The sequence below is a fragment of the Barbus barbus genome (genome assembly GCF_936440315.1).
Source record: "Barbus barbus genome assembly, chromosome: 3".
In the NCBI taxonomy this organism is placed as follows: domain Eukaryota; kingdom Metazoa; phylum Chordata; class Actinopteri; order Cypriniformes; family Cyprinidae; genus Barbus; species Barbus barbus.
In genome coordinates this window covers 34869849-34882597 of record NC_136731.1, presented here as the reverse complement: position 1 = coordinate 34882597, position 12749 = coordinate 34869849, and the positions used below count along the sequence as shown (strand labels likewise).

General features: G+C 39.1%; 1 protein-coding gene across 1 annotated transcript in view; it reads left to right on the top strand.

The window, feature by feature from the left end:
• LOC306852105 (voltage-dependent T-type calcium channel subunit alpha-1I-like) overlaps nucleotides 1-12749 on the top strand; it is a gene marked incomplete at its 5' end in the record, with an annotated part of 134928 nt that overhangs the window by 41496 nt on the left and 80683 nt on the right. Inside the window, one exon of the mRNA XM_079388748.1 lies at nucleotides 2403-2536. Within this exon, the coding sequence (XP_079244874.1) occupies nucleotides 2403-2536 (134 nt within the window). The remainder of the gene's footprint in view (nucleotides 1-2402; nucleotides 2537-12749) is intronic.

Sequence of the window (12749 nt, the reverse complement as noted above, 5' to 3'; positions counted from 1 at the left end):
CATCTTGTTTTTTTGCACATACAATCAAAGTCTATGGGGTCCAAGCAACACTGTACCCCATTGACTTCCATTGTAAAACACACTTACACAGATGATCTACAGATGAAAGTAAATCATACAGTTTTAGGTGAATTATCCCTTTAAGTTTTACAAGGATGAAACATAGACGAAGCGCTGTAAGTCATCTTATAGGCTTTTAGTCCAAGAGATGATAAGTTATCGAGATCTTCCACTAATGACTAGGCTTTCTGCCAAATGGAATTGAATTTTATTGCAATTCCCAATCACTTTCCACAGTGCATAGCCCAATTAAGAAATAACACTTACCTCATATCTCAGGCTTACCTGTGAAAGTGACTTGCGTTGCGGCAGGCCGGAGGCATCAGACGTCAGCTTTACCTTCTCATAGGTGTAGCTGAAATGGAGCGAGAGTCATGACTCAATGTTTTACCAGTCAAGATGGCTGACAGTATTCCCTCAGTGAGATCTCGCTGTTCAGAGCTGTACTTTCATTGTGTAAAAAGAGTTTTGAAAGGAGAAATGCAAATTAAGGTCTGCAATGCGATATTTCTCACATTAGCTTTTTGGATTGACTGCAAAACAAAAAGATGGGGTTGAAATGAAAACTGTGTGGGCAGGAACAAAAGTCTGTCTCTCTCCTGCTTGCTGTGTGTGTACCGACTCGTATAGAGAGCCATATGTCAGGTATGGCATGTGGAAGAAGGTAGCTTTAGAGGAAGCGTTCTCTTGGCGCCAGGATGTTTGGGTCCTCTGGTCCCACAGGGGACCTTAAACCAGTGCTGTTTCGCTCGCCCGCACCAGCCGGCTTCAAACTCTTCGTTTCTCGTGCGGGCAGCCATCCAAATTGGCATCGCTGCCCAATGGCCTCCTCCCTGTATCACACATAAACACAAAACCTGTATCAGTTCTACTTGGCAATTGGGGACATGCAATGTGACTAAGACTAAGGGGCACAATGTAACAGACGTTCTATTTTCTGCACGCGTGTGCAAGAAAATTACACTTCTCACATCGTTATAATTATCCCTGCAGGATTGATCTTAAAAACTGAACGAGTGACCAACATGAGAGCAGAAACAAAGCCATTGATGAGGGCGTTCGCGGCTTGACTAGTCTGTGTAATCAGTCGCTCGAAATCCCAGCTATCTGTGGCGTCGTAATGAGAGCGCAGCAGGGCTTTGACAGCAACAATCACACGTCGGAGTGTTTGTAAGGAGCTAATTAACAGCCCTCTTAAAGTCTATGTACTCGCACGACTCAATTGTTTATGAAAGAAATGCTTTCTGTCAACTGGATCGTCTGCTCTGATCGTCAGTCATCTCAGGGAAATGAGATCCAGGGTGGGCCGTGAAGTAAGGGTGAACAGGCTGGCTGCTGACTGGACTTCATAATCAATCGTTCACTTATACAAGGGTTCTTAAAAGCCCTTTCGTTTCAAGCTCATTCAGCTTTTGACTTCTCTCAGGATCTCATTAGCTCTCATTGGCAGTGTATTAAAAAAACGATGCCGTGCAACACATTGCTAAGTATTTTGTGTCCTTCCCAGAGCAAATTTGAATGCTCAGAGGTTATATTTGCAGAGCATACAGTTGAGCAGAGCAATTAATGGATCGTGAACCAGATCTGGAGAACTGATTCCGTCCGGACTGCTAATCATTTCTTATGAATTAAAAATATAACGGCGTGTCTGTTCTTTAATTATCTATCTAGGTATCAAGCTATATGTCTGTTGTTCTGTCGCTCTATCTATCATTCGATCTGTCAAACAGTTTTTGAGCATCCTTCTTCCTGAAAAGCACCAGCCCCCCACTGATTTACATAGAAATAACAATTGACGGAAACAATATGTGTCTTGTTGTCTAACGAACAGCTAAAGGAAAAAACATGCTTTAAAAGTTTTGATGATGGCCCAATGCGTAGCTACCATTTTCTTTCCACTAGCTCTGGTTCGCTTTGCAATCAGCCTTTAAGGGAAAGACCTAATCTAATCTTATGTTGGGTCTGTTTTCCAAAAAGTATGTTTTTATTTCTTATTTTTATTCAAATTATTAATTAATATTTTTTATCATTATTATTAACAATTTATTTACACAGGAACAATTTAAACTTGACAATCTGTGATATATGGGGAGGGACATTCTCATTCTTGAGTACATCAGATTGGACAAATCTGTGCTCTTTGTAAGCTTTTGGGAGCACATTATAGTGATAGTCTCAAAGCAAAATATGGAATTAATGTCACTCTAAATTCAGATTTTATAGGGTCTGTTAAAACACACTGTTATACAAGTGTCTTTGTATAAAGACTTATTTTGTATAAAGACTACAAGTGTACACAACTACAACTACACTTGTCATCTCTCCTTCTCTCTGTCTTTTAGGCATTCGATGCATTTATCTATATTTTCTTTGCACTGGAGATGGTAGTGAAGATGGTGGCTCTGGGGATCTTTGGCCGTCGCTGTTATCTTGGCGATACTTGGAACAGACTGGACTTTTTCATCGTCATGGCAGGGTAAGGGCACTTCTGTTTTCTTTCAACCTTTCTTGACACACCATTCATTCTAGCTCCAGGTGAATCGGGGGCTATAGTAACCCTGAGTGGGTTTACCTTTTATCTCAGTAGAGACGTCAGCATTCTGTGACCTGTATTAATGGACATTTCATTTCAGTTGTTCTGGGAAACTGGCTTGTGTAGAATATGACTAAAGGTTTACAATGTGATCTGATCTCTGAAGGATGTGTGCTTCATGTTTAGCTCCAGAATGCCCTTGATGGGCTTTTCATGTATTCTGTTGTATGTCCAGACCAAACATTTCAACTACAGTCCTTCAGATCTCACTTATGTCGAGTACAAGCATCCCACATGTTGTTTTGATGCTGTTTTCAACATCTCCCAGTTTTCAGTGCTAAGAAGAGAAGTGAAAACTGCTAGAACTGCTATGAGAGTATTAATTTACCAAACTTTTCTGGACAGTTCTTTGAGGAGGACATCAGAACAGAAAGGAGAAATATTGGATCAACAGGACAGACCTGCTGGAGCGAGATAAACTTGTTTTCATTTGTAATACATACACATAGTCTCTGTCTCTGTCAGACTTTCCTCTCTAGATCACAGAAAACAAACACTCATAAGTTAAGAGGCTGAGAAAACTGGAACACAGCCATAATGTAATTTTTTATTATATGCTACCTTAATTGGCTATGAGCAAAGCGTCCCGTAACAATTTTTAATTCTCTTCATAGAACATTTTAGTCTTTCCTTTCTACTTTTGCATGCTAATTTAATTAGACATACAAATGTCTGTTCAAGTACTGTAGGATAGTTCAAGTTTTGTAAAAGTGAGCAGCCCCGTCCCAGGCTCTTCTCAGGTCTGGCAGGATTTGCTGAGTGAAAGATTACACTCATTATAACATGATGGGCTTGAAGGTGGCCTTGTGTAATGACAGACATTAGTCTCTCCCATGCTGGTCCTTCTGGCATAAAACACTTTTTTTGTCATGCACACACACAGATCTGTGATAAATTCCCACTATTTTTGACAGTTTGGACTTATGGATCTTGTCAAAGCAGTTTAAGGTTATCTGCCAATCTATTCTGAGGGTTTTAGAGGGATGTTGTGGGTTTTTAGTTGGTCATGTTGGCAGACCAGATGGCTGACCAGTTAAACCAGCTGAACACCAGCCTTAGCTGGAAGACCAGCTTTAAAGGGATCCCTTTAACTTGCTAACCTGTCAAAAAAAAAAAAAATTCAGTGTGGTTCAGGACACCTAGTTTTCCCTGCTTCCTACTATTTACCTTCTGAACTGAAGGCAAACAGCTAATTACAAAATTGCTTCAAATTAGATTAAATTAGCTGGTATTTACTCAGATAAATAAGTACATCTCACGCTCGAGGGCAGGTATTGATGGAGGAAAGCACTGAGAGAAACACTGAATTTATTACAATTCACAAATGAAATGTTACTGTGCAAGAAAACCATTAAAAAACTGCTGACAATATGGACATGTTTAATTTATCAAACAATTCTCATTTTCTTAAGTGTTTGTCATGATTTGAGAGCAAACAGCAACTAAAAAAATGTCATATGTGACCCATTGGAAAGTGTAAAGTGTGTGTTACTTCCACGACCCAGTGAATCGGTCTGCACTACATGGTCAAAAAAAACTTTTCCAAACTCTCCAGTAGGTTGCGTCACACTATGCGGTTCAGTTGAGTAGTGCCGTTTCATCCCACTTTCAGAGTGTTCGGCTTCTCGTACAGCTTATAACTAATGCAGTAAAGTAGTCTGCATGAGGAACGTCTAAAGGAATAGTTCACATAAAAATTACAATTCTGTTATCATTTACTTCCCTTCAAGTTGTTCCAAACTTTATTTAGTTACGAGGAAGCCAAACACTTCAAAAGAGGGATGAAACTCAACTGTGCAGTGCTGATGAAAATTCATGTGACCTTTTGGCACAGAGCGGAACTGTTTCTTATAGTACGGCACAGATCAGTTTTGACCACCTGTTGCATATGAAAATTGGCTTATGTCTTAGGTGGATGTAAAATGGAATTTAAAAATAGAATTATTTCTGTGCTTTAGACCTTGCAGATGATGTAAACGGTTCCCTTGATCTGCTCAGACACATCTTGGGGCATTTTAGTTTTGCTACGTTGTGCTGTGTTCAGTTTCTAGCGTACAGAGCTCAAGTCTATAAGGAAGGAAGGTCAGGAGAGGGGAGCACACTGTACCACAGACAGATTGAAGAGATTTAGAGACAGCAGCAGTAAGAAAAATGTTTGAAATCTAGGATACATAAAGGAATCATTGTACTTAAGTTGAATATCCCTTGACCATGTTTACTTGAACATAGGAATATCACAGTTTGTTAATATTCTAATCAAGCAGTCATCATGTAAACATGCCAACCTGATAAAATCATAACCTGATTAAACTAATATTTTGGTTTCTCTGTATCAGAATAAATGCTTTTATGTTCATCAAGGCTGCATTTATTTGATCAAAAACACAGTACAACAGTAACTGTTTCTGTGGTAGCAAAGCTGAGATGTCTGTCACATAATCGTTCAGAAACCATTCTAATATGCTGATTTGGTTCTGAAAACTGCAAGGATTAGTTAATCAAAGTTAAAAAATAGCATTAATTTGAAATATTTTGTAACAGAGTAAACATCTTTACTGCCACTTCTGATCAATTTAATGTATCCTTGCTGAATAAAAGTAATTTATTTCAAACAAAAACTTTTATTTTGTAATTCATTACTCTAGTGTGCTGTTATCAAGGACATAAGTGAGAGCTATTGATTGGATTAAATTACTGCATTAGAAATCGATTGTAATAAATGGAAAGCAAGTTCAGTATTTTCACAAGAGAATAGCTGGAAAAGACTGTTGTGCATTAGGTTTTTGGGAATATTCCAGCTGTGGAACATTAACAGAATAAAGAAAAAAAAACTTTTTGTGTTATGTAGCCAGAATTGTATTGCTTTTTAACTTGTACAAATATCACTTACAGTATTAAATTAGTCGACTAATGATTTTTAAACTTATAACAGTCAAGAAAAGCCGACTGACTAAGCTACTTCCTCACTCTTTAATAAGACACCTGTGCTTGTTTGTCTTTCACAGTTGTGACACTTCTGGGGGCAATCATACAGAAATATTCTCAGAGTAAGACCTAACGGCAAAATAATTTAAAAATTAAATCCAGATGGGATGTTTAACAAATGTAAAGTCATTTGCACTCTTTGAATGGTGGAATTTAAAAACCGCCGGAGCTCAACAAGTATGAAATATCACCCATGAGCGACTACACCACCATTAGTGCACAGTTTAATGAGAACCTGCGACTTCCAGGCAACGAAGACATGTTAAACAAAGTCAAATCGGAATGTTTCTAAGTACCCCCTTGGGTACACGCACACCTGGTTGGTGAACACTGGATTAGGAGCCCTGTTACGTCAAGTCATCTCTTGTGCGTTTTTTCTGTGTGGTGGGATGTTTGTGTGATGTTTTCTAGACGACTGTTGGCTAATCCTTCTGTTGTGTTGTGGGTAAAGTCAGTGAGGCTATCACTAAATACACACCCAGCTTACATGCCTCTTTCTCCCCATGTTCCTGCCCCCCCACACACCCACACCCAGCCTCAATGTTTCTATTCTCACAAGCTTAGATTGCCTCACTGCCTTTTTTAGTCGCTATCTCTGTGTCTTTTTCTCTCTTCCGTCTCCACACCCACAGAAGAGTCTTCATTTTTGTAGTCTCATTTCACAAGATGCACACAACAGCACACATACACACCCCACACATTAACACTCTAGAAGACTGACGGTACATGAAAGTGAGGGAGATGAAGAAAGAGCTGGAGAAAGAGGCTGCAGCAAAGCAGTGAACAATTAGAGAGAGGCTGCCCGTCGGCAGGTAGCTAATTACTCTCACAGACACACTCCGATTGATGAGATCTCTCTCTCTCTCTCTCTCTCTCTCTCTCACATCTTCCATCTGAGCCTCTGTTCAGGATTTGCCTCTGTTTATTTATGTCTCTCCCCACAATACCTCACATATGCTGTGTTTTTTTCTTTTTCTCTTTTATTTTTGGCTTTTTCTATTTCCCTTCCTTTATCACATTGGCATGTTCCCTCGCAGCTTGGCATATCTTGGTTGATTTGTAATTCAATTATTCTGTTGAAGTTATACTAGATTCACCTGGGGGGTCTGAGATATAGTAATGACTATATTCATTACAAAAGTAAAGTAATGAATCCTCTCTCCATCTATCATATCGTCCACCCCTATTGTGTACTGTATCGTACTATCTATCTACGGTTTTGTCTGTTCTGTCATTCTGTCTCTCTGTGTCATCTCTAATTTTCAGTTAGCATTTATTGGTTTTATACCCTGCTATGGGTTTCATGTAATGCAACCTATACAAAAGATGAGCAAATTTGTCTTCAGGTATGTGTCTCTCTGTCCAGGAAGGACTGCTTCTGTAAGAATATTTGATGCAGAAAGACCTCCTGCAGGTTTAATCCTTCCAGGTGGAAAGGAAATTGATGAGCTCATCTCTCTGTGGTTTATGTATGTGTGTGAATTTGCATGTGTGTCTGTGGTGGTCGATTTGTCTAAATATGGCTAGTTCAGTTCTGCATGCCCTCTCGTGTTCCTCTGTTAAAGACATCCTGTATGCATCATGATGCCTTTGAGGGTCAGACCCTTTTGCCATTAAAGCGTGTTTGTGTAAATTGTGTTAATGTCAGTGTGTTTGTAGAGGGGAGAGATCCTGCTCTCTTAGGTATTCTCACTCTATATGACATTTCAATCGCCAGTCTGACATTTCAACTGATTCTACAAAAAAAAGGAAAACAGCTCAGCTGATATTTTTGGATCATCCAACCTGGCCAGTCTGACGTCTACCAGAATGTTTGCCTTGAGTGCAAGTGTGTACTTGTGCCCTCTGAGCATGTGTGTGTATTCACCCAAAGCCTGCATTTATGCATCTAAATGGAGCGTTTATTTTGTTCGTAATCAGGAACACTGTGAGGAACACTACTTAAAGTGCTACAATTTTGTCCGATTATACACCAGTCTCATTGGCTTCACTCGGAAACCAAATAACTCAACATGTAGTGTTCTTCACTTAGCTGTCCAATCCCCTCTCTGATCCTCTATTCTAATCAGCTCTCTTTGCATGAATGAATAATGTATGTATGCTAATGAGAGGGCCAGCTGCTGTATGTGATTAGCAGGTGTTTATTGAGTGACGGATGGAGCGCTGCAGGCTCTGCCTCCCTCAGCAGGCCCGGGCGTGAATAAGTAAAAATATTGTGGAAATTCAAAATGAAAGAGGAGAAGAAATATTTTTCTACTAGATTGAAATTGAATGAGATGTTCAGAATGAGTTGATGCAGTCAGGGACATCGCTGTTACAGCAGTATAACTCAAAATAATGCCATTGAAACATTTTTTAATGGTGGTGCTGTGTTTAATGTGGCATGTACGGTAGTAGATATTCCCACGTAGCTTGAGGTACTCCACCTGAACTTGTTTGTGGAGCAGCGCTCACGGCTCGTGCTTAACATCGCCATGTATTATTTGAGTTTAGAACAAGAGGCTGCTTGCACAGGATGCTAGATGAAGCGCAATAGAGTGAAACAGAACACAGGGATCTCGAGACTCGTTTCTCAAAGAAGAACTACTTATATATTTACATTTATGCATTTGGTAGATGCTTTTATCCAAAGGGACTTATAGTGCATTCAAAGTATACATATTTTATCAATTGTGTGTTCTCTGGGAAGCAAACCTGTGACATTTAATGACTTTTATTCCATTCAGTGTCAATCCTGGCTACACTTTCTCACATATTGAAAGGCCTAAAAGGCATAAACATCATAAAAGTTGTCCACACGACTTATATTCCATACATACATTATACTATACATGCATTCCATACATTATATTCCAGGTGTTCTAAATCTATATGATACATCTTTTGGGTCTTGATCATTGTTGTTATTGCTAACTAAAACTATTAACTTTTCATTCTTGGTGATTGAAATAAAATAAAACATTAAATGAAAACCTTAAACTTCAGTGTAAATTAGAAATGATTCCTTTGCAGCTAATTGAAATAATTGAATAAAATAATTGAAAAAATAGTAAAACTAACTAATAAAAAAAACGACAACATCACATAAAATTATTGAACTAAAATAAAAAAATTAAAATTAAAAAATAAAATAAGTTATATAATAATATCTTCGGTAAATAACCAATCTATAAAATCTATACCCATCAACTGAGAAGCACTGATTTAACTGGTATCATACTGTAAGATATTATGGAGGTGTCTTAAAACTTTTGACAGTGATGGAGAGAGAATACGTTGTGAGAAAGGGAGATACTAGAGGGAAAAAAGAAAATGAAAGAGGTTGAGTAAAAGGAAAGAGGGAGAACGAGTAAGTGACGAGTGCACATCAAACTTGGGAGTTTTCTTGAAGCCATGCTGGTCTGAAGCTTTTCAATAATTCATGATGCACATGCAGGAAGGCAGAGAAATCTAGTGAGAGAGAAAGAGCGGGATGGAGGAAGAAAAAGCAGTGTGAGCTGTGTGTATCTTAACATAGACATAGGCTGTGTCCGAAAATGCATTTCAAGCGGTACATGGAGGTAGGAAGGCATCAAGGCCCCTCTGAATCCAATGTTTGCATAACATCCACATCTACTGAGATGAAGGCAGCATTTATCTATTTTTTGCTGCCTATGATATCCCAGAATCCTGTGCATGATGTCCAGTGGTTTATAGAAGGGAAAAACAGCACAGGACAGCACAGCATCTGATATAATGGTTAAAAGCAGTAGTTCATAAATGCGTAAATTTCCAATCAGAATTCTGTTTTAAGGTGAAATGACCATTGCAATCTTTAAATATTCACTTGGTTATCGCTAAAGCTCACTCATATTTGTTTTTCAGGTGATCCTTAGACGTGACGTTATGCTGTCTTACAAGGTCTTCATGCTAGTTCTGTCTGTTTAGTCATGGTCTGACTGGGCAGTAAGGCACTTGCCTTCAGTTTTGAACAGTTCATACTTGTTGATTGTTATTGTGAGGGTTTCTTCTTGTTAACATGTTTCTGAAGGGGATTGGTGATGGGCAGAATAGTAGTTAAGGACTGATGACCTAACCTAAAATCTCAAGTTTGTGGGGCGATTTGCAGGGTAGCCCAGAGCAAGGCACTTAAAGTCAAGTTTTTCCAGGCTTGCTGATACTATAGTAACTGTACTATTGGACATTACATATAAAAATGTAAGCTGATAATAATTTAAGTATTGTACACTCTTTGCATGTAGTGGATAAAAACAGAACAATGTTTCAGGTCAAGGCTATAGATGTGTCACACAATTTTACCACATCACTGAATGTGAAATTAAAAAGTGTTTGGACAGAAATCATAAACCGTTCCAGCAATTTGGACACTGGTACAATGTTCATAACATCGCCCTCCATCATACTTTTTTTTTATTTATTATTGTGGAAGTTTTCAGACATCAGACATTAAATTATAAATTCCTACGTTCCACAAGAAAATTCATAAAAAGCATCCCATCAGCTGAAGCATCATCGAAGTCATGAAAATACAAGGTATGCATTCTACAGCTGTATTGTATTGGGAATGCACATAAAATCCAATTGATGCTGATTGGTTGTGATTTTCTTGCATCACGAAGCATTTTTAGTTTCTCTGTGGACAAAAAAAAATTGCTTGTCACTGGAATCTTGTCACATCGTGCATTGCTATGACATGGTGTATATGTTATATTTGTTAAGAGAAAACTTCTGCCTGTTTTTATGAGGATTTGCATGGGTATTATGAAACATTATGCCCTGGAATTGTTAGGGAGTGTGTCTTTCACTGCCTGAGCCACACACGTGTGAGCCACACAAGCAGCCGCAGTGGTGCGTGTGGCAGCGTCCCACTACTTTTCGAGTGCTGACACCGCTGTCAGTCAGACAGTAATTGACATAATGGGATTGTCAAGCTCTACAACACCACTGCAGTCGATCGTTCTTCTGTGTTAGTACTACGAAGGAACACAGTCCGTGTCCTCATCCCCTTGCACTCGCTCTCTTGTTTCTGGCCCATTTCCAGCTCAGAATTACTCTTTTTTTCCCTTAAGCCAAGTTTATTTAGATAAATTCATGCCGCTGGGGGTGACGAATATCCCATAAGCCCTTTGTACAACTTTTATTAACATGCAGTCTCATTGGTACAGTCATAATGATTGGTTATTTTTCTAATCAAGGCACAGCATGTCCACACCTGCCTGTCGAAATGCAGCGCTTGCAACCAGATGTTTAGTCTCTACTGAATATTTTAATTAGCTCTTTGTTTCTACTCGCTGGTGGGTTGGATACAAAAAAAAAAGTCTGAATTTCACTGCAGTGTTAATTATTACGATTGTTTTTGGTTTTAGTCCTTTAAATACAGTCAATATTTTGTTATGTCATTTTGAGTAATTTTAGGCTGCTTTACTTGGACTAAAATTACGTCTAATTTTAACACATAAAAAAATGTATTGTTAAAGTACAAAATTAAAAGATGACCCAACGGTATGCTGCACGGATCTCAGGCTGCCTGGCGGACATCTCGGCATGGATGAAAGAACATCACCTACAGCTCAACCTGGCAAAGACGGAACTTCTGGTCTTCCCTGCCACTCCGACTCTACGGCATGACTTCACGATTCAGTTCGGCTCATCAATGATTACCCCATCAACTTCGGTCAGAAATCTTGGTGTAATCTTTGATGACCAGCTGACCTTCAAAGAGCACATTGCAAAGACTGCTCGTTCCTGCAGGTTTGCACTACACAACATCAGAAAGATCAGGCCCTTTCTGACAGAGCATGCTGCGCAACTTCTTGTCCAGGCCCTGGTTGTTTCTAGACTGGACTACTGCAATGCTCTTCTGGCTGGTCTGCCATCAAACGCAATCAAACCTCTACAAATGATTCAGAATGCAGCGGCACGACTGATCTTCAACGAGCCCAAAAGAGCGCATGTTACACCACTCTTCATCTCCTTGCACTGGCTACCAGTGGCAGCTCGCATCCAGTTCAAGTCACTGATGCTTGCGTACAGATCTACCACAGGCTCTGCACCCTCCTACTTCCACTCACTATTACGAACCTACATCCCCTCCAGAAGTTTGAGATCTGCTAGTGAGAGACGCCTTGTGGTACCATCACAGAGAGGCTCAAAATCACTCTCCAGAACATTCTCGTTCACCATTCCTGGCTGGTGGAATAATCTTCCCACCCCTATCCGGAACGCCGGATCTCTGGCAACCTTCAAGCAACAACTGAAAACTCATCTCTTTCGGCAGTACTTGACTTCATCCTAAACTTAAAAAAAAAAAAAAAAAAAAAAAAAAAAAACTTTCCCTCTATCTTTCTCTCCACCTACTAGTTTGTACTTATTTGAACAACGACTGAGACTTGGTGTTACGAGCACTTCCTCTGTCTGACTGCCTCTTCAAGATGAATCGCTTTTTGTATTCCCCAATTGTAAGTCGCTTTGGATAAAAGCGTCTGCCAAATGACTAAATGTAAATGTAAAATGTAAATGTAAAACAAATATCCAGATTTTCGGGATTTTTTTTTTAAAAAACATCTATAAACCTGAGCTCCTAAAATTATTCATCAATTGTATATCAATTATATTGATTATTATCAATTATATTGCATACAGTGTTATTGCGTCCTGTTAATCTTTATGCTATAGTAATTTATTTTCCACGTAGAGCATACTATGGTGGCCCAGTAGTGCACAACACATCAGAAAGAAGCCGCAACACAACAAAATTATCAACACAACAGAAACGATCGCAACACAACGGAAGCGAGTCGCAACTAGTGGTCGACCGATATATCGCCAAGGCCGATGTATCAGCCGATACATCGTATAAGTTTTCCTGTATGGCCGATGCGTTCGAAGCGGGACTTTTATTTTGACGGCGCGACCCACTTTTATTTTGACAGTGATGTTTACTGTCATCGTTAACAGTTCTGTCTAATACGGATAGGAGTCTGTCAAATAATCAGATAGAACAGTTAAACAAATGAATTAAAATGTATACAAAATTATTATAACGATTGCTTTTATATTATTAGTAATAGAAAGGCAAACATTATAATACTTTATCGTTTGCCGTCAGCAT